Source organism: Neophocaena asiaeorientalis, unplaced genomic scaffold, assembly GCF_003031525.2.
Source record: "Neophocaena asiaeorientalis asiaeorientalis breed wild unplaced genomic scaffold, Neophocaena_asiaeorientalis_V1.1 scaffold116, whole genome shotgun sequence".
NCBI classification, from domain to species: Eukaryota; Metazoa; Chordata; class Mammalia; order Artiodactyla; family Phocoenidae; genus Neophocaena; species Neophocaena asiaeorientalis.
In genome coordinates, this window is record NW_020174561.1 from 3,433,016 (window position 1) to 3,455,872 (window position 22,857).

Here is a 22,857-nt window from a genome sequence, read left to right on the forward strand (position 1 = left end):
AGTGAAAATAAAGAGTATAACAACTGTGGGGTTGGTTGATTGCTTCTTTAAAAACTTGAGAAAGGAAAATGATGAGCTAGAGCTTTACATTCCCAGCTCAACGTCAAAGGAATGAACCAGAAAGCTTCCTTAGGTCCTATAGCTAAATGGTTGATATTTCTGAAAACAAACCCAAAGTCCAGTCCTGCAGGCAGCTAAATGATAATGTGCATGGAATTCACAACCATAGATTCTCTTACGTTAAAGTTGAAGCATTAATTGGAAAAGAGTAAGAACCATGAAAATGGGAACGGGCACAACTGGCTAGATTCTAGAGAAGCTGGGGACCATGAACCTCCAAATTCTGCTTTGCCACATTTGCCAGTGGAAGCAGCCCATTCTTGCTGCCTAAGGAGGTTCAACTCTCCTTGCCTAAAGAACCAGTAATGATCTTTCCAAGAGAGAAAATTTTAATCTTCTTCTTCTTGTTACTCCCGACCGATAATTATATTAAAATCCAGGAAATCAGGCACAAAGTATGACCTGGGAGAACGTGGCATATACAATATTGCAAGACTTTGCCAATATACATTAACTAAAAGCTGGGGAATATTTATCATAATGCATTCTAAGGGGCTGGAATCTGGTAGAAGGAATGCAATACTGGATGAAGCCAAATCCACTGATACAGGAGGATTAAGCAGAAATTTTGAATTTAATGCATTAACTAAAGTAACTTGGATTGGCTGGTTTGATTGCTTGGCTAAAATTTGGAATCAAATATGGTTTATGCTAACTGGGATTGAAAAATCAGAACTAACCTAGTGTTAGGGTATCAAATGTTTAAGGAAATTGGAATGTTTTAGTGACTTTATAATCATGTCTTCTATTTATGTCCCTAGGGAAGCTCTGGAGGATACCTCTTTTATAAAGGCTCTGAGAAGCACACTAGGGGCTGGGAGCACCAGCATCCTTGAAGACCTCTGTAACAGCTATTCTCTGGAGGCCAGGAGGAACAGAGTGGCAAATGCTGCTATTAAAATAGATTCTCTGCATTCAGTGTGTATACAAGTGTTGAACAGATGATTGTCTTTTTTCTCTATACTTGATAGAAAACATCAAGAATAGCTTGCTTTCAGCTCTCCATCACTGTTATATTTAGTTTGCAGGGACTTTGATACCCTATCTATCCCATAGCAAATAATGCTGATCTAATGCAATATTATCACATTGATTGGACCTTTCTGGTAAACAGGAAGTAGAAGCCTTTGTATGTCACATGAGGATCAGTGGGTAGGAAATATCCCCCAGGAAAATTCAGGGGTCTGACACCTCAGTGAAATTTATAGGAGTCCAATGGTCTGGGGCATGTTGAAATAGCCCTCCATGGTTAAAAGTCCTTTTCAGCTACTAAGAAAGGGGCTTATTGGCTTCTCCGTAATTTGGAGGCATCATATACTTTATTAGAGTGTACTGCTCCAAATCATCTACTGAGAAACCAGAAAGGCTGCAAGTTTTAAGTGGGCCCAAAGCAAAAGATAGCTCACCAATAGTTTCAGGCTGCTGTGCAAGTTGTTCTGCCACTTGGGTCAAACAACCCACCAGACCCAGATATGTCTGAAATGTCTATAGCAGATAGGAGTGCTGTATGGAGTCTTTGGCCAGACCCTATAGGTAAAATACATCACAGACCTTTCAGATTTTAGGGCAAAGCTAAGTTTTCATCTGCTGATAACTATTTTCCTTTTGAAAAACATCTTATGACTTACTAGTGAGGGTAAATGGAGACTGAATGCTTGATCATTGGCCCTCAAGTTGCCATATTTTCTAAGCTGCCTGTAATGAAGAGGGAGGTGTCTGACCCCAAGCCAGGAAGTTGAATGTTCACAGCAACAACCTTCATCAGGAAAAGTAGTATAAATGAGATGAGAATTAGGTAGGTCCCAAGACACAACAGCAAATGGCTCAGATTCCCATAAGTTCTACTGGAGCTACATCTTCTTTTTTCTCTCATCCTGCACCAATATTTCATGGGAAATTCACAATGACCAGTTAAATGATGAAGAAAATATTCAGACGATTTTGCACAACATTCTGGCACCACCCATCTGAAGAGCTGCAGCACTGCAGCCCCATTCTATGGGTAGCCCTGAAGGACAATGGTGAAAGCAAGTTCTCCCTGTTGGCAGAATTTAGAACAGTACTTTTGATTTCTCATTTTGCCTGGAAAAAGAAATGTTCTAATGTGTGTATCTACATTGATTTATAGGCAATGATAATGGTCTGGCTAGCTGTCAAAAATTTGGAAGAAACATAATTAGAAAATTGATGACAAGAAGGTCTGGGGATGAGATAGTGACCTCTCTGAACGAGCACAGAGTGTAAGGATATTTATATCACATGTAAATACAGGCGAATGAGTAACTTCAGCTGAAAAGGAACTTAATGATCAAATGGAGCAGATAATTCATTATGTAGATGTCAGTCAGCCTCTTTTGAAAGCCACTCCAGCCTTGGCAATATGTTCATGCATAAAGAGGTCATGACAGCAGGAATAGAGGTTATGCTTTTACTCGGTATCATGGACTTCTAATCACCAAAGCCAATATGTCTATACTACTGAGTTCCCAGCCTGCCAACAGCAGAAACCAAGACCGATTCCCTGAAATAGCATAATTCCCTGGGAGATAAGTGGCACCACTCCCTTATGAAAAAGGAAGCATTTTGTTCTCACTGGAATAAACACCTATTCTGGATATGCATTTGTCTTCCTTACATGCAATGTTTTGATCAAAACACCATCCAAAGATTTACAGGGACTTCCCTGGTGTTCCAATGGTAAAGAATCCGCCTTCCAATGCAGGAGACATGGGTTCAATCCCTGCTCTGGGAACTAAGATCCCACATGCAGCGGGGCCACTAAGCCCAAGCATCACAAATACTGAGCTTGCGCGCCTCAACTACAGAGCCCTCGTGTCACAAACTACAGAGCCCACGTGCCCTGGAGCCCATGCGCCACAATTAAAGAGAAGCCTGGGTGCCACCAAGAAGAGTCCATGTACTGCACCAAAAAGACCCCGCGTGCCTCAACGAAGATCGCCCGGGCCGCAACTAAGACCTGACGCAGCCAAAAAAATAAAGAAAATAAACAAATAAAATAACAAAGATTTACGGAAAACTTATTCATCACTATGGTATTCCGCACAGCATTGCTCCTGACCAAGGAACTCACTGTAGAGCAAACAATTTCATCAATGGCTTACGCTAATGGAATCCACTGAGTTGGCCTCAGTGTAATTGTAATGCAATGGCCTTTTGAAGACTCAATTAGTTACAGTGCCTCCTAGGTGACAAAACATTGTGCGCATGGCTAATATCCACCAGCATGAGGTAATGCTCTAAATGGCAATCAATATATGGTGATGATTTTCTTATAGCAAGGATTCCTGGGTCCAGGAATCACTATGTGGAAATGAGAGTGGTTCCTCTCTCTATTACCCTTAATGATCCTCAGAAAAAGTTTTGCTTTTCATCACAACTTTGTAGTCTGATAGTTTAGTGGTCTTAGTTCACAAAATATGAGTGCTTCCACAAGGGGACACAACAACTGTTCCATTAAATTGGAAGTTAAGAGTGCCATCCGACCGTGCCAGACTACTTGTACAGCTGAACCAACAGGCAACAAAGGTTACAGCTCCATCTGGAGTTATTAATCCTACCTGTCGAGGACAATTTGGGAGTTTTTTTGTTTGTCTGTTTGCTTGTTTTTTATACAATGCAACAGGTAAGGATGCAGGAGACCTTTAGGGTATGGGTCAGTTTCAATCATTCGGAAAGCATATACTAATACAGTTAGAAATGCAGAAGAATTAAAGAGGGTATTCCTTGAGAAAACTTATGGAGAAAGGAAGCAGGAATAGGCAAGGAAAGGCTTCAGACCATAACTCAGATCTGATATCTGTGAGTAGAGACTGGTAAATCAAGCCTCTGACTGTGAGACAGCTTGAAAAAGTCCTGGTTAGTCCCATAAGGATCTTGAGCCAAAGGTTTCCCACACAGAAGTCCCTTATTAGGCCAAACAGTCAGGCCCTAGTACCCCCAGGATGCTCAGTTATCGGCTGAGAGTTCCCTGAAAGCGCATGACCTCAGTCTGAAAGCTGTAGCAGATCCTGAAGGTGCTACCACTGTCAGCTCGCTGCACTCCTTTTGGCAGGCTGTCTCTTGAAGGAGATCAGAGTGGTGCACCCCTATGACTGAAACAGCCCACCCATTATACTGTGCACACACATTTCTTCATACACATTCAAGAGGAGATCTTCTGTGGTTCTGCTAAGCCTCTCCCCTTGAGAGGAATTTATTAGAGGGATGAACTGTAGCCCCCATCACTGAAGTTGGCCTTGGGTCTGCAGCTGGTACTCAATATCTTCTGTCCCCACTGTGTATGCTAAATTCTTTTCACTCTTAGCCATCACCTAGACAGTTCTCTTATGTACCTGGTAATACGACCTATACCTCCTTCCTAAGACTTCTGGGCCCCTGTTCGCATATGCTTCTCAGGCATAGATTGCTTCATTTGCCCATCTGTAATCCAAGTGGCAGGAGACATCCAAGTGGAACACCTAAATTACATAATTATTTCTACCTGCCCCCACTGTGTAACTGCAGTCCTCCTTCCTCCATCTGATCAGGGTCATTATCTGTGCTAAGATATTAGCAACTCTTCTCTACTTGTCCATACACACAAGGAATCCAAAGTGATCAAGTGGTAGGCACGGTTATAGCTCAATGAGACCTTTGTTTTGTCTCATAGAAACAGTGAGCATCCTTTGGGGACCAGGACTTCTGATCCTGTAGAGCCCAGAGTTGGGATGAGAGGCAGAAAGTCTCCCGGCAGGTCACTGTGTTAGTAAGTGCAGCCAATCCTGCCTCTATCTCTTGGTTTCTAGACCTATGTGTCCATATTATTCAACTCCTATGCCAACAGGAGACAACTGGACCCAAAAAAACTTTACAGTATTTCAAGTTCCTTAATCTTCATAGGACTTATCTCCTACACTCTGGAGGGTATGTGTCTTATTAATGCTTCTGGCAAGCTAGCCCCTTCTTGCTCATTCTGTCCAACCAGCATGATGTCATCAATGTAACAGATCAATGTGCTATTTTATAGGATGTCCGGATGGTCCACATTTCTGCCTGGGAGGAGTTGGAGTCTCTCACATGGCCTCCACTGACACCACAGGAGGGGTAACCTCAATAGCAACGAGCAGTGGTGAAAGTCATTACTGTCCACTAGGCCTTCTCTAACACTATCCCAGGAAGAGATGCCTCTTTACTGCTGGGTGGTATGGAATCTATTTTCCCCATGAGGTCTTCACTGACACCTTGGGGTGGGAGGTCTCATCGCTCCCAGTGGGAATAAAGGTCCTGGCTCCCTGCTTGGCCTTCTCTAACACTATCCCAGCAAGGGCATTGGAATGCCTCCTTACAGCCTGGCAATGGTATAATTCTAGGCCTTTGCTGTTGTGAGAGTGGGGGGGGATGAAACCATAGCTTTTTTCTCTGTGGTGTTTAGTCAGAGTAGAACAGTTATTGTCTAAAACTTTTCTGTCTTGCTAGCATACCCCTTTCCTGGCCCTTTAACTAGGTGGAACAGGCTTTTGTTGGAGCTATTATTGTCTGTGCCTGTTGGCATTTCCAGGTTGTGGATTCTTTAAGTTTGGGATACCTGGGGCAAACATAAAACCCAGAGAATTCACCACCATGTTATTCCTTGAGTACCAAGGTCCCTGGACAGTTGGCCTTCTCTTCACCTTTCAGAGTCTTCCCATGTTTATTTTACATATAAAGGTCAGGAATTTTTAGTTATTAGCAGGAGGAACAGAAAAAAAGCACATCTGCTCCATCTTCCTGGAAGAAGAAGTGCCGTTTGTGTCTTTTAAATTTTAGGTGTGATCATAACACTCAATGCATTAAATTCTCCAATAACCTCTCTTAATATCTAGAGTAAAACCCAGAGTCCTGATAATGGCCAACTAGGTCCTATATGAATTAGCTACCTGTTTGCCTAATATTTTCCTCCTTACTCAGTCTCCAGTACCTAGAAGAGGACTGGCCCCAAATAGGTAATCAATAAATACTTTTTAATTAATGAATTGAGTAACGTATCTCTTTTTAATACTGAAAATAATCAATCGAGCACCCACATGCCCAGAGGGACAAGTCCCTTGTGTCTCTCTTTGGGCCTGCATCCCCTGAATTATCCAAGAATCCAAGAGGCTTGCTCATTCCAAAGGGGCTGTAGTAGAAAGAATTATAAAAATGGCCCCCCGAGATTTCTTGCCCTAATACCAGGGACTGTATGATAAAATATCAGGCCCGTGAATACAGCATGCTGCATGGCAAAAGGGACTTTGCCAATGTAATTAAGGTTACTAATTAGTTGACCTTAGGTTGCTAATTAGTTAATTGACCTTAAGATAGAGAGAGTGTTCTGGATTATCCAGCTGGGCCTAATGTAATTACATCAGCCCTTTAGAAGCAGAAGAGGAAGGTAAGGAGACGGGAAGCATGAGAAAGCCCTGATACGCCATTACTGGTATGAAGATAGAGGGGGGCCACATGAGAAAAAGGGTGAATTAAGGAGTTGAAAGAGGCCCCTTGGTCAATAGTTAGCAAAGAAACATTAACTCAGTCCTACAGCTGCAAGGCACTGAATTCTGCCAGCAACTCTAATGAGGTTGGAAGCAGATTCTTCCCCAGAACCTCCAGATGAGAGCCCAGCCTGGTTAACACCTAGATTTCTGTCTCTGAGACCCTGAGCAGAGAATGCAGCCATGCTGCACTCAGACTTCTGACCTATAGAACAGTGAGCTAATAAATGGATATGGCTTAAACCTCTATATTTGTGGTGGTTTGTTACACAGAAATAGAAACACATATAGGGGCCATTACCTGTGTCCAAGTGCCAAACAGAGAAAGTGCTAGAGGAGCTAATTAGTTCCTTATTTCCTCTACACATATTTTCTGCTGCCATTGCTTCTGTTAATATGTTTACACTATTGCTGTTGAAAACAACTCATCTTGCATGGTTAACACATCCTTGTCCACCAGTGTGGTGAAGCATATGTTGTCCAGCTCTCAGAACAGTGTTATTATTCCTAAAGGAAGCTTGGGTTCACAAGGTTACCATTAAAGAATTACAACCAAAGACTGTACTTACTCGCTGGCTCAGTCGCTGTTTTTCAAAGAATGCTGCTACACCACGGTGGCTTGGTCCAGGAGTCCTTCTAGCTGCAGCCATGACTGTGCTGGAATCAGCCTTCCTCAAGAACAGCCTAGGCCAGTGGTAAGCAAATATTGGTCACACAGGATGCAGAATGGTTTTGTTTTGCCATCAAACTTAAATATCGTTTAATATGAATGGCAAGTACTGAATTCTGTCCCCCCGCCCTCCCCGAATCCATATGTTGGCGTCCTAATGATTAGTACCTCAGAATGTGACCTTCTTTGGAGATAGGGTCTTTCTAGAAGTAAGTTAAGGTCATTAGGTTGGGCTCCAGTGCAATATGACTGGTGTCCCTTATTATAGTAGGGCCGGGAAGGGCACGCTGCCATTACCTTACGGCTGCTAGTGGGAGGCCTTCCTCTCGAAACCATTATCGCGAGACTGTTGGCGAGTGATCCTTAGCGCGAGACTGCGAGACCGCGATACCGCGAGACCGCGAGACCGCGAATCCGCGAGACCGCGAGATCGCGAGATCGCGAGCCCGCGAGATCGCGAGCCCGCGAGACCGCGAGACCGCGAGACCGCGAGACTGCGAGACCGCGAGACCGCGAGACTGCGAGACCTGCAGACCATTAGCCAACTGTTAACCTCACAGTGGTGCTTCGGTCGGAGAGTTCGGTGAGAGGTAAGTGGCTGCTTTCTCCCCCGGGGCCTTCCAGGCCCTCTGTGCTCGGGCAGGCGGGTGAGCTGGAGGGTCCGGGGACAGGCTGAGGGCTGTGTTCCGCAGGGCTCCAGAACCCTCGCCACGGCCGCCCAGTGGCCGGGCCCAGGCCTTGGAGGAGCAGCCTACTAATTCTTTACTAAGCTCTCTGAGGTTGCAAGGAAAAGACAAGCCAAGTTAGATGATATTAGTTTATTATAAAGATACCCTAGAAAATAAAGAAGCATGGAAACCCATCACAGCAGCTATATTTATCCAGAAGTGCATCATGACATTGAGGTCCATAAAGAACCAGAACAAAGGCCCATTTTCACCCAGGATATTTCAGACCGAGGCCTAGAAACCCACCTACTATTGGGGCAGCCACCCATTAGTGAGACTATCCAATATGGAATACCCCAATTGGGCTGAATTTTGCACCGAGCTATCTCAGTAGCAGATGACATACCGTTATGTCCATACCATATAAATTTACATTATGCAGGGCACCTAACCATGGCTGGATCCCTGGGTGCTGTATCTATTTCATTTTATGCACCTGGAATAAACCATGGTGTCTTAGACGCTCATTTCCTTACAAAGGGTCTGAAAGCTGTACTTGTCTACTATTCCTCTCTGGTATCACTGCTTCTGGAGGTAGGTGCTATCTAAATAACAAAACATTGGTTCTCAAACATGAGTTTGTAATATTAACCTGTGATGTTTATTTAAAGTGTAGATGTCAATCCACAGTGCCTAGGTGTTTTGACTGGATAGATCTAGAGGGAGACCAGTACGTCCATTTTTTAAAAACACCGTCAGAAAAAAAAAAAAAAAACACCGTCAGTGTTTCTGATGAAGATAGTAGAGGATCACACTTTGAGGAATTCCATATAGAGAAAACCCAGGAATAGTTGTATTCTTAGTGTGCTTTGCTTTGTCCAGAGTCACTTGAAGTTATTCAGAGTTTAATCTGGTCATATAGTCTTGCACTAAGTTTCTTTTAAAGTGTAACATTTCAGAATAGGGCCAAGATACCCATAGAATGAGAAGAGAGCTCCTAAGAGGAAAAACAAAAAGGGTTTTAGATGTTACCTGTAACATCAATATTAGAAAAAAATCTGTGTCAGAAATGATTCTGTGCAAAGTGGCCATAATTCGCAATCATCAGCACCTCTACACTGTTAGACGACATTAGAATGGGGGCCATTAGAAGACTACACCCAGCTGGACTTGGAAACTTGATGAGATTGTAGCCCAGTGACAGATGGTAACAGGGAAAATAATGCAAAACACAACTAAATGATAGCTGGAAATGAGGGTGCATATTGAGAGGTAGCACACCATAATCTTTAACTAATGAGAAATTAAGTTCATTTAACTAAGCTTGTCTAAGCCCTCAGTATTAGGTTGTGTGAGATTTTAGGAAAAAAACTTTGCCAAACAAGAATAGACCATTTCTTTAATAGAGAACTTAAACATAATCATTTGTCTTCTTATATTGATTGTTAGATATTTCCATTACCAAGCTTTCTTTGAAATACTTTTTAATTGATTACTTCCAGATTTAATAGTTAAGTGTTTATAAAGCATCAGTGGGAAATTTTGCTGCTAGGTAGCAATGTAAAACTTATGAATCATTTGTTAGGAAGCAAGAGAGGTGATCTCTCCCCTACATGTAACTCTCCTGAAAAGATTAAATGGGTAATACTTCTAAAATATTATGGAAGATTTAATTAAAACTACATAATTCAGCATATAGGATTTGGAGAAGCAGTGTCTGTCAGCAAGAATAGGAAGATGGGCTCTGGAAAATAGATCAGAAAGGCTAAGCATGAAAGAAGCTAGGGTCAGTTAAGAGCTAAGACAGCACAAAGGACCCAAAAACAGAGTGGCTGAGAGCATAGGTCATATTTCTCTCTCTCTCTTCCCCCCCCCCAAGTTTATAATCCTAACTAACTCTATCTGTTAAGCAGAGATAATAACAATATCTGTTTCATAGGACTGCTGCAAATAGTCAATGAGTTAACACAGGTAAAGGACTTTGGACAGTGCCTGACACATAGTAAGTTTCAAGTAGCTCTTGGCTTTTATTATTAACAGGAGATCCATGCTACTCTAAGAGGGTTTAAATAATAAAACCTTCCCCACAAGCAAGCCAAATCCCTTCTTCTCTTTCAGTTTAAACTCATATTCTCTTATTCTGTCATTATGGCAATAGGGACTAGCCGACCACTTTTCTCTGCATGATGACCCTTTACACTCTGAATGGTTTCATGTAATCAGAAACATTTGTGGATGTAGAGCTCTTCAGGGAAAAGCGTGTCCCAATCTAATTTCACAAAGTAGTGTCAGGAAGGAAACAATCAATGAGGTTACTCAAAATCAAAGCACTTTAGGGAAACTCTTTTAATCCATCTTTAGGCCAGTAAAGCATGGGGAGGGAATCTCTGATGTACAAAAGATGTGTAAGAAAGGTGTTCTTATAGCTATATTTTTTACTATATGGTGAGCTAAAATTAAATGTGGGGAAAGGTCTAATCTTTTAAGTAAAAATAATTTAGTGTCTGTTTCCATATTAAGATATCAGAGTATTTGTTTTGAATCTTGGACTTTATAATACATGATTTTAGTTTTTTCTAATCTTGGTTTTAGTCTTCTATTTTAAGTAACAACTTGAAGGCAGAGGACAACACTTACACATATTTAGATTCTCACAAACCCAGGAAATCTTCTACGTATTATAAGTGTTCATTAAACATTAGTCCTCTATGAGTCCATCGTAGTCAAATTAGAAATTTAGGAACTAACTTAATTATTTCTGAGCTGTTTATTGAAAATAATGGCAACTGGTGAACATCACATGGTAATATAAATGTCCCATAAATATGTTACTTCAAACCATGCAGACAGATAGTAAATAAAATGTAAACCACATTTTTTTTAACATCTTTATTGGAGTATAATTACTTTACATTGTTATGTTAGTTTCTGCTGTATAACAAAGTGAATCAGCTATACATACGTATACATATATCCCCATATCCCCTCCCTCTTGAGCCTAAAATATGGAACGCTTCACGAATTTGTGTGTCATCCTTGCACAGGGGCCATGCTAATCTTCTCAGTATCGTTCCAGTTTTAGAACATGTGCTGCCAAAGTGAGCACCACATTTTCTTTAATAAGCACTGAGAGTGCTCATGGGCCAGTTGGGGGATCCGTGGGTGAGGCATCCCAGTGCCTCATGGGTGGGGTTCTTGGAGTCTGTGATGCATTTAGTAGGACCCGAGTCCCTTTACTGCCCTCTTCGAGTCCTCTCTCTTCGCCTCCCTCTTCCCCCTAGTCCTGCAGCTCCTGACTCAGTACGCTGTAGGGGACGAGAGAGAAATGTGCCTCTTTGGCAACATCCCACACGGAGGGAAGCTAAGTTCTGACTCATGCACTCACTTTCCCTCATGGGAGAAATCACAGGCCAGAAAGTTCCCACTTGGCACTAAGCTGTGCCACTTTTTTTTGGCGGGGACGGGGTGGGGGGAGGTGACACAGGTAAAGTTCCTTTTAACCTCTGTAATGCATCCTGACTTGTATTGTTTGGCTCCAGTGGTGTGCTGAACTTCTCCACTGGAAACCTGGAAAAAAAAGGCTCTCTCATCCACAGGTGATTGTCTAAGGCACTGTTCTCCCGGGACTCCCAAGCTGCAGCCAAGAGAGGCTGGAGCCAGTTCACAGGCCACTGCTGAATTTGTAGACAAAGGCACTTTTGCCTGTGGATTGATGTCAAGTTGTTGTTGTTAGGATGGGGGATACGACAAAGGGCATCTTATTAGCGATGATGCTGACGTCACCGTTGAACATATACTTAACTCATACAGATTGCTCCCTCATGGAGCAATGTGCTTTGCTCCCTGTGTTATATTGTCACCTCACCTGTCTCCCTGGAATCAATACCAGCCTCAGGCCTTCCCAGACTTCTTTCATTGTCATTGAGTTCTGAGGTTGTTTCATTAGACTACTCAGATCCCTGTAAGAAATAAATCAGAGCCTTTAACACTACAGACCCAGAGTTCTTCCTTTCAAGTAGTATCAGGATAAGTTTTACATATTAAACATTAATATGTGTAATTCTTCTGCTGTTTCCCACAACACATAATTGAAAGATACATAACAAAAGAGAATCCGAATGTTTCAGGGTGATTTTTTCCTAAGAAGTCTAGAATATTTTAAAAAAAATTTTTATCATTCATGTCTTCTCACGCATATGTACTTGGGAAATGGTAAAAGCGTTGCAAATTACAGGAGATCATGTGATGTGAATCTAAATATGAGAATCCAATGAGTACAAACTGTGAATTATAACTTTGCAATACTCTCCCAGTAATTGCATGAGATTAAATGTTTCCCTTGCATTTTGAATTCTTTTAACTGTAAGGTTAATCTGTTATTTCGTGTTCTATAGAATTTTACTTTGCTTTTGCTCATGTTTGTTTTCATCTTCTATGTTTGTAGTTTAGGCAGTTCCTTACTAAATTGTCATCTGCCCGTGAGGTTGGTGAATAACTGCTGATATCATTTAAACTGTGGAGAATATATAAGCACCCCAAATATTCCTTACTTACTGAACTTTCCACTCTTTTAAAATTAAAACATTTCATGTCCATTAATCTCCTATTAAAATTCAGATGTGATACTTGGAATAAATAATGTTTTAAGTCATTATCATTCACTAACACATCTTGTAATCAACTTAGTAAATATACATAGTTCATTGACTCTTAAGTAGGTAAATTTTATAAATAATTCAATTACTCTTTTCATGGATTTATTATTTTTAGTGCTATTTATTTAAAAACTATTTTAACTTTTGACCAAATTAGAGCAGTTTAATATACAATTCCTGATAGGTTAATGAATACTTATTTCAGTGATAGACTTTTTTTTTAAATAAAATAAGAGATTGAGATGAGGCAGAGATATTAGCTTAAACTTCAGTGGTACTTACAATATAAGTGTAATATGAACTTAAGAAGGTTTTAGGTCCAAGAATCAAACACTAAAACCTAAAATGGAAGTTTAATAAACTCTTTTCAACTGTTACAAATGAAAGAACAACTCTATAGAAAGGGAACAACCCACACCCACACGACCAACAAATGTTAAAAATCTTCCAATAAATATTTAAAACTAAAGTGTACATTAAAATAATAATGTGATATCAGAGGGTTTTACCTCTCAATTTGTCATACTTTAAAAGTTGGTAACAACGATCGTACCGAGAAAAAAACAGGTAATCCCTTACATTGATGGAGGCAACGTTAATTGATACAGCTTTCTTGGCAGTTGGATGAGAGGTACACAAACTTTCTGGCAATTAAAAAATACATACCAAATATCTTGAAATACATGTTTATCAAGTCAGAAATACCTCTGCTAAAAAGTTGTTCTGAGAAAATAATGTATCTGCAAAAATTAACTGTATAATTAAAGGCTGTAAGTGTCCAATAATCTGGGTGAAGGAAGTAACTGTTTCTTAAATTATTGGCTAACCTTTTAAAATGATGTTCTACAAACATGTTTATTGACATAAAATTATTTAAAATTATTGCTTATGTGAAAACCCATTTTTTGAAAAGAATATAAATATCAGTGCATGTAAATATATTCCCCAAATTACATACCTGTGTGGTGGGAATTTGTGTAATATCTATATTTTTTACGTTGGTTCATCTATATTTATAATTTTGTTCAGTGAATATGTACTTAAAGTTTTTTAAAGTAATCTAATAATTATTATATATAAATGGAATATGCCTTAAGTATATCATCCAAAAAAAGAAAATCTCCTTAAGCGGTGATCCTTTCTAATGAAGGAAAATCAGAAAATGTATTAGAAACTCTTCGAGCCATACACTCAGCACAATGTCCTCATCTCTGACAAATATTTTTCTTCACCTCAGTGGTAGAGCCCATAGCTGTATTTATAATGGCTAATGCTGGTGGTACGAAGTGAGTACATTTGTGCAAACAAAGCCACTCAGGGTCTCTTCCTCTTCTGGAACTGGAATTCATACTGATCCCAGAGCCAAAGGTAGAGAAAATAGGTTTACTGAGAGAGCTAGAAAGAAGGTGAAGAAAGAGTAGAGAAGATGGGAGACCATAGAGTACCTTTAGAAAGACAAAAAGGACTAATCTTTTTTTTTTTTTTTTTTTTTTTCCGGTATGTGGGCCTCTCACTGTTGTGGCCTCTCCCATTGCGGAGAACAGGCTCTGTACACACAGGTTCAGCGGCCATGGCTCACGGGCCCAGCCGCTCCGTGGCATGTGGGATCTTCCCGGACCGGGGCATGAACCCATGTCCCCTGCATCGGCAGGCGGACTCTCAACCACTGTGCCACCAGGGAAGCCCAAAAGGACTAATCTTAGTTTCAGGCTGTTTTCTAAAGCTGACCAGGCCTGATTGTACTTCCTGTCCCAGGATTCCAGGAGAAACCTATATGGTCTGTTTTGTTCTTAACCAGTTTAAGTAAGTTTCTGTTATTTGCAAAGAAAAAGCATAGATTAAGAAATGGTCTATCACTTCAGAAAAAATAGAAATCACACCAACTATTTTAACAAGAGAATGTAATAGAGTTGATTTAGATACTGGAGAGCGAGCTGAAAAGACAAAAGAGAGAACACTGAAGTATGGTAGAGGAATCTACCACCCCTAGGGCTGGGATAATAAAGAGAAGAGAGTGGGAATACTAGAAGAAATAGTAGTTTGAGGACAGATTGCCTGGCTGGGGCTTGTAACTCAGAATCCTAGAGGATAGGTGTCAGGGAGCTGGGACTTGGATATGTGAGGAAAGGATACCAGCCAACTGGTGCTGGTCTCTGAGAAGGCAAAATGAGACAGGTTTTTTAAATTTTGGGAGGAGAAGTGGAAACTAGAACCAACTGCTACTGTACCTACTGCCCAGGTGAAAAATCATTGCTCATATGATGTTGACAGCCACAGGAAGCAAAACAGGAAAGAACATGTCCCTTTTTCCTTCTCCAGGCCTCCAGTCTTTCTTTAGAATTCTCCATTGTCAAAGTCTAACAGGGAGACAACTGGCAAAACAGAAACGTGATTTGCAGAGTCCCAGCCCTAGTAAGATAAGGCAGAATATAAAAGAGTCGGTTTGAAACAGAAAGAAAATGGCTTAATAACAAGTAAATATGGTAAAAGTAAATTTTATGTTACTTCTAAATTTTATGTTTATGCCAAATACACAGTCTAAAAATACTTTCAAAATGAATGAAAGCACTATAGAGAAATAGGAACCACTCAACAGATAAATGAACAAATTCAGGGGAAATTTGCTATTTTGGCAGCCTGTGTCCTACTAAAAAGTCTTTTAATTAGCTTTGTTTAGCCCTAAATATAATTTAGTTTGTGAATTTAGAAGCAATTTTGTATGTTTCAGTTGAACAAAAATGAAAAATTCAGTTGGTAATATTTTTGTTCAAACACATTGTATTTCAACAGTACCAAAATGGATATAAGACCAGAAAGTCAAAAATAAATGGTAACTATGTGAGGTGATGGATATGTTAATTGGCTTGATTGTGGTAATCATTTCACAATGTATGCATATATCAAAACATCCATTGTATTCCTTAAATATATGCAATTATTTGTTTAAAAAAAGAACAGAAAAAATTAAATACTCCTAAATCTATTGAAGAAATTGAATCAATTATTTAATTATTTTTATAAAACAAAAGCACATTCTTCAAAAGCTTCACCAGAGAAAATTTCCATATATTTAGGTAAGAAATAATGCCAATTTTATTCTAAGAGCTTTTTATGCTTTTTTTTTTTTGGAGGGGGGGCGGGTGGCCACACTGCAGTATGGGGGATCTTAGTTCCCCAACCAGGGATCGAACCCGTGCCCCCTGCAGTGGAAGCATGGATTCTTAACCACTGGACTGCCAGGGGAGTCACCAATTTTAGATAAACTTTTTAAAAGAGTAGAAGAAGAGTAGATACTTCCATTTCACTTTATGCCAACATAGATATTACAAGAAAAAGAAACTACTGACCACTCTCTAGATGCAAAAATCCTTTTAAAAATTGTTAAATCAGATATAAGCATATATGAGAAGAATAAGGCATCATAACTAACTGGGGTTTATCCCAGGAGTGCAAAGTTGGATAAACATTAAAAATTAATCAGTGTAATTTTCTACATTAACAGAATGAAGGAGAAAAGATGATCATTTTAAGAGGTGTCAAAAAGGTATCTGATAAAATTCAATAGCTACTCATGATTTTAAAAAGCTCTTAGCATACTGAGACTAGAAAGGAATGTTCTTAAGCTTATAATGGTTGTCTATGAAAAACCCATAGCTAACATTGTACTTGATGATGAAAGAGTAAATACTTTCACCCTGAAGCCAGGAATAAGATTCAAATGCCCACTCTCACCATGTCTATTCAACATTGTACTAGAGGTCCTGGCATGTGTAACAAGACAAGTAAAAGAAATAAAAGGTACAAAGATCGAAAAAGAGGAAGCAAAACTTTATTTGCACGTGACATGTGTGTGTATATTTTTTTAATCCAGAAAAAATATACAGGAAAACTATTAGAACTAATAAATGGGTTTGGCAAAATTGCAGGATTAACAAGGTTAATACACAAAATTCAAGTTTTTTCTGTATACTGGCAATAAATCAGTAGAAAGTAAAATATTAAATGAACATCATTTGCAACAGCATCAAATACCTAAAATTAAATCTAATAGAAAATACGAAAATCCTCTACAATGAAAATTTCAAAACTTTATTAAGAAAAATCAAGTAATTAAATATAGCATTCACCACGTTTATAGGTTGGGAGCCTTAATATTTTTAGGACATCAATTATCCCCAAATCAACCATGGTTTCAATGCAATCCCAACGAAAAATACAGAAAGGTGTGTGAGTGTTTGTCAGAGTGTAAACTGGCAAGACGCTCCTAAGAGTTATATAAAAATTCAAAGAAACTTGAATAGACAAGACAAACTTAAAGAAAAACAAATTTGGAGGGCTTAAACTATAATATTTCAACATTTATTATCATGCCACAATAATTAAAACTGTGGCATTAGTGCAAGGACAAATAAATGGAACAAGGGAACCAAATAGCCAAGGCACCACAGCAATTCAGTGGGAAATGAATAGCTTTTCAGGAAGTGGTTCTGCAGTAATTGGATATCTGTATAAATTTTTTAAAGGACCTTGACTCCCTACTTCATACACTATACAAAAGTTGAGATTTGTCAAGGGCAAATGTGAAAGGTAAATAAAGCAAATAGAAAAAAATAGTAGACAGTATCTTTAGTAAATATTTTGGGATAGGCAACTGTTTGTTGTACAGGACACAAAGAGCAGTAGCAATTAAAAATGGATTTGTTGGACTGGTTTAAAATTAAGAGCTTGCGATCATCAGAAGACACCATTATAGGTTATGAAAACATTACTGGGAAATGATATTTGCAGTTTATATAACTGTCAGGAGCTTGTATCCAAGATATTTAGGAACTCAAGCAAATCCATAAAAAAAAAGACAACCCAAGAAAATATTGAGCCATAAACTGAAACAGGCATTACAAAAAGAGGAAATCGAAATGGCTAATAAATGTATAAAAATGTGTTCGATTTTATTGCACTACCAACTCCATGAAAATGTCAACATGAAAAGAACAGACAAAGATGACAAGGATGTGGAACAATTGGAACTGTCATACACTGCAGTAGACATTTACACTGATATTATCACTTTGAAAAATTATTAATACCTACTAACGTGGAATTTACACACACGTTATCAAGCTTCTATTCCTAGATGTGTTCCCACAATGTTTTAAATGTTAATATGAAGAACATATACAAGAACATGCATAGCAATGCTGTTTTAATTGCCCTAAACTGGTTAAATATAAATGTCTATTTGCAGTAAAATTGATAAATTGTGGTATATTTTTTTAAAAGGAACACTACAGAGCAATGACAGTGATCAAACTACAATTTCATGCAACAGCACAAATATACTGTTGAAAGAAAGGCCATAACCAAAAGAATATATGCTAAGATCCTATTCATAGTCAAACAGACAAAACTAACCAATTCTAATAAGTCAGGATATTGGTTGCCCTTAGAATGGGAAGAGGGGCTGGATGGAGCATAAAGAGGCCTCCTGAGGTGCTGGTAATGTGCAGGGTAAGTGGGTGTGTTCAATTTGTGAAAACACATGAAGCCACTCATGATTTGTGTATTTTTAAAATGTAATAATCCAATCATATTTACATTAGCAAACCTGAATGGAAGGACTAAGTAGCTAATTAAACAGAAATGAGGAATAATGTGATAACTGGAAGACAGATCCAAAGAAATGTTGATAAAATCAGAAGAAAAAGATGAGGGATTAAAAGATGCAGAAGGTAGAATGACACGTGCTAATATATAAAAAATAGTATTCCAGAAGGATAGAATGGAGAGAATCAGGGAGAACTAATATTGGAAAAGGTAACGGTTAATCATTTACTAAAACTGATGAAAAACTAGAATGTTCAGTTTGAAGAATCACAAGAAATCCAAATGAGGATAAATAAAAACAAATACACACTAAAGTGTGAAACACAAAATACCAACACACCACACATACACATAAACTCAAAATTTAAGCAGCAAGAGAAAGAAAATTTATCTAAAAAGGAATGACAATTATCCTGGAAGCCAGAAAACCGTGGAAAATATCTTCAATCTAGACTTGTATACCACATGCCTGTACCGTAGATGAAAGTAAATCTGGCTATGTGAATTTACTTGCTTCTTGGGAGGGCTTAATTTACAATGTTGAAAAGTAAGAAGAATGTTCAGAGATGTTGGACAGCTCCATCTGATGAATATCCTCTAAATCCCATCCTTTGCCCACCAACATGCTAAGCTTCCAAATATTAATTCTCTCACCCCAGCAGAAGAATGCTGCTTCAGTAAAGGCAAAGCAAAATAAAATGTGTTCATTTGCTCCCTAAAGGGGTTCAGAATGAGCCTCCCCATAAAGTGCCACATTAGCATGTGGAATATTTTGAGCTAAAGGCACCTGAGACCCCGTGGGCTCAAGCGAAACTTCTGTTCCTCCCTTAACTACCTAGAAGAATTTAAATTGGGGGTCTTTCCCAGAATGAGAATTATTACCAGAGATAAATTTTATCTGAGTGACCCATCTGTCTTTCAGGGCAAACATCAGATTACATCTGCTCTTCTTATTGTCCTGTGAATTGCCTTCCTCCCCTTTGAAACCCTAGGCCCTTTTCCCATTCCTTGACTCAGGATAGCATACATCCCTCATTTAACTCTTCTGTCTTGAAATAAAATTTGTGTTTTTTTCCTGTTAATCTGTCTCATGTCAATTGATTATTAGACCAGCCAAAAGAACCTTTTAAGGGTAGAGGAAGATTCTTTCTCCCCTACACTCCCTAACAAGGAATGATCCATAAATTTCATCAGTTACTGCATCCAACTCCAATTTCTATATTCCTAGGCCACATGCTCTTCTCCCCTGGATTACTCACAATGCTGGTTTTGTTTTTTAAATTTTTTAAAATTAAGATAAACTAACGTATAACATTATATTAGTTTCAGGAATACAACATAATTTTATATTTGTATATACTGCATGATGAACAACACAATAAGTCTAGCTAGTATCCATCACCACGCGTAGTTACAATGCTGATTTGATATTCTATAATTTATCAGCTAAATTCTAAGAATAACCACCAGCCACAAGCCCTATATAAAATACTAGATGAAGTGGGGGAAATAAAACTTGATTAATACTTTAAATAACATTTTCATTTCTACAAATAATCACTAGACCATAGTTGGTATAACTTCCATCCTTCCACACTATTCATTCAGTATTTCCTTTGTCCTCAGCCACCTCAGCTCATTAACACTTTTTGACTGGCAAGGAGAACCAAACTTCATTCATTAGAGTAGTGAACATGTGATGATCCTGCCTGGATGGATATGCTGTAGTGTTCCATTAATTCTAATGAACATGATAGTACAAGAGGACACTAGGGGATCCCAAGGTTCCATCTTACTCCTTCCAGTCCTTATTTACTTTTGTGCAAAGTGCTCTGCAAAATGCCTTCTGCTGCTTTTTAGTATCTTGAGAATAGGTACCATTTGTTTGGCACTGCAGCTGGGAATCTTTGGGAAACTTGAGGCTAAAAATACATATAGACACCCCAAATTATCTTTAGACAGCATAAATAATATACCTTCTCCATCTATGTATTGCTATTTTTATAATGTATAGATGCATTGCTGATTAATAAAGTGCAGTTTATTTCATTATTTCACACATTTAACTTTTATTGAGGGGATTTGGTCCATCTCATCACATGAACCAAGAGTAGGGGTGGAATGGATTCCCCCGGGAAAAATTTATTCTGTTACCAGAAGAAAGGTCATACCTTTTGAGCAGGGAAAAGCAGCAAATAGTCACCACATGTTTTATTTTCAAAAATCTATATAAGCATGGAAAAATGGGAATGAGAAAGTTTTGAAAATTTGCTAATTCTTATCTCTTCCACTTGAAGCTCTGTATGCAAATACAATGAAGAAAATGGCCACCATGATAAAGTGTCAAAAATCTTAGATTTGGTCTTGCAATATCACAACAAAATTATTTAATATCGGGACTTCCCTGGTGGCACAGTGGTTAAGAATCTGCCTGCAATGCAGGGGACACGGGTTCGATTCCTGGTCCGGGAAGATCCCACATGCTGCGAAGCAACTAAGCCTGTGTGCCACAACTACTGAGCCCACGTGCCACAAATACTGAAGCCCATGTGCCTAGAGCCCATGCTCTGCAACAAGAGAAGCCACCACAATAAGTCCGTGCACTGCAAAGAAGAGTAGCCTCTGCTCACCGCAACTAGAGAAAGCCTGCACGTAACAACAAAGACCCAACACGCCAAAATTTTTTTAAAAAATAATTATTTAATATCTATGGACATGAGTTTTCTTGTTCTAAAAATGTGGGGGAAGGGCAGGGAGAGAAAGAATTGAATAAGATGAGCTCTAAAGTATCAAAAGCTCTATCACTACCAAAATTCTGTTTCTTTATCTCAAGATTCTTGATTAGAAAAACCTCATTTTTCCTTTTTCTGTTTAAGAAATTGGCATTTTTAGTATGTCATGCTTCCCAATTATTCAGATATGCCATGGGAATAATCTTATTGTCTGGTATTAGGGTTTGAGTGAAAACAGAGCTGCACTATCTAATGACAAATATATAATGAAATTTTTTTATGGAAATCTGGTTACATATTTTGTTGGGATTGTTTCTCTGATCTGACTAACATGATTTGGATGCTTTTGCAGGAAAAGGATGGTGTGTTAGGGATAGATTAGAGCTCATCATTAAAACGTGTTGCACTAACACGAGGTACAGAAATCATGCATTTGAGTCCAGGAGAATAGTGCCAAACGAATTATAATTGTCATTTTTTCAGTGAACCCTAAACAGGATGCTATAGAACCCTGGATAGAAAGATAATAATCACTATCCTTTATTGAACATCTGCTATGTGACAGCTGTTTTGTATGTTTTCTGTAACACTCTATTATAAACCATATTGAAGTGTTGTATGTAGTGACCACCAGGTAAAATATATGTATGAGGAAATGATGAGATTAGGGCTCAAAGAGATTAATAACATACGTAAACTCACAGATCTGATAATTGGCAGACATGGATCCATTCTCAGGTCTCTTGGATTTTATGAGACCTTGACCTTTTGTAATCTCCAAAAAGGGAACGCTATGTTCCCTGTGAAACATCTCTGCCACATTTGTGTAAGGTCAGATCTTAACAAACAGCACCGCGAAACAGAGGAAAGCTTCAAGTGAGGGAGCGCTCCCGGGCGAGGTTCACTGGTCCGAGAGAAAGGGGCCAGAGAAGTCGCACCCGGGCGAGGGTTGGGCAAGATTTTATAGGGGAAGAAGGGAAAGGGGTGTGGTGAATCTGGGAGGGCGCAGGGTATTCCTTATTTGGTGGTCTTTTCGGGTATCCTCGGTGACCGTTAGTCCCGCCCCTCGAAAGGTGGGAAGGCTGGGCCGGGTTCAGAGTCCCCAGGTCAGTTCCTGGAACTGGGTGGTCTGGAAAGTCTCCAGGTCAGTTTCTGGAACTGGGTGGTCCGGAGAGTTTCGGTCTGATGCAACCTGTGAATCTGATTGTGTTCCCCTGCCTCGGGCCAGTTGGCCTTACAATTTGAATCTCAGCAAATATACACCAAATGAGGGAAAGTTTATAAAAATGCAGAAATAATATTGAGGGGTTTGGCTTTTTAAGAATTGTTATTTATTATCTGGTGGAGCATATGAAATCTTGACATAAAAAAAGAGCGAACTGGCTCTCATTTCTAAATCCTTAAGTGCAGTTGATAGTGGTCTTATAGAAGCTGCCTTACTAGAATATCTAGCAGAAATATGACATTTGGTTACAAATTTAGGAGCTGTTTAAGGATAGCAGTTTAATTTCTCTTTGTTTTCCATGGTATCCAAAATAAATGATCTTATTTGGAGGAAGATGCCTCAGAAGCAAGAAGCACGACTAACTCAGCAGCTGGAAGTTTCTTACTCTTAAGAATGGTGATTGTTCCTTATTAAATCGTTGGACATGGATCAGCAGAGCTGCCTCCGAAGGTAATTTTGGACAAATCAAGCCCTAAGGGAACTAAGGCAAAGGTTTCATGTTAATTTGAGTATGCCTTACAGTGCCAAAGGCAATAACAGAACCCACAGCTATGAACATGTTAAAGTAGCTGGATGTACAAATTGGAAAAGAAAAGACGAATAAGTCACTAGTCCTAGTTCAACCTCAAGATTTTTTTCTATTCTAGATTTTCACAACAAAGTGATTATACAAG

General features: G+C 39.1%; 1 protein-coding gene and 1 non-coding gene across 2 annotated transcripts in view; one reads left to right on the forward strand and one right to left on the reverse strand.

Moving 5' to 3' along the window:
* The first annotated feature begins 3,345 nt into the window (after nt 1-3,345).
* Nucleotides 3,346-22,857, forward strand: part of LOC112408208 (testis-specific Y-encoded protein 1-like) — a 54,243-nt gene continuing 34,731 nt past the window's right edge. The window contains 3 exon segments of the mRNA XM_024757783.1: nt 3,346-3,369; nt 7,143-7,324; nt 7,667-7,877. Of these exon segments, the coding sequence (XP_024613551.1) occupies nt 3,346-3,369; nt 7,143-7,324; nt 7,667-7,877 (417 nt within the window).
* Nucleotides 10,967-11,073, reverse strand: LOC112408266 (U6 spliceosomal RNA). Its single transcript, XR_003004913.1, has one exon. It is a non-coding gene; the product is annotated as a U6 spliceosomal RNA (small nuclear RNA).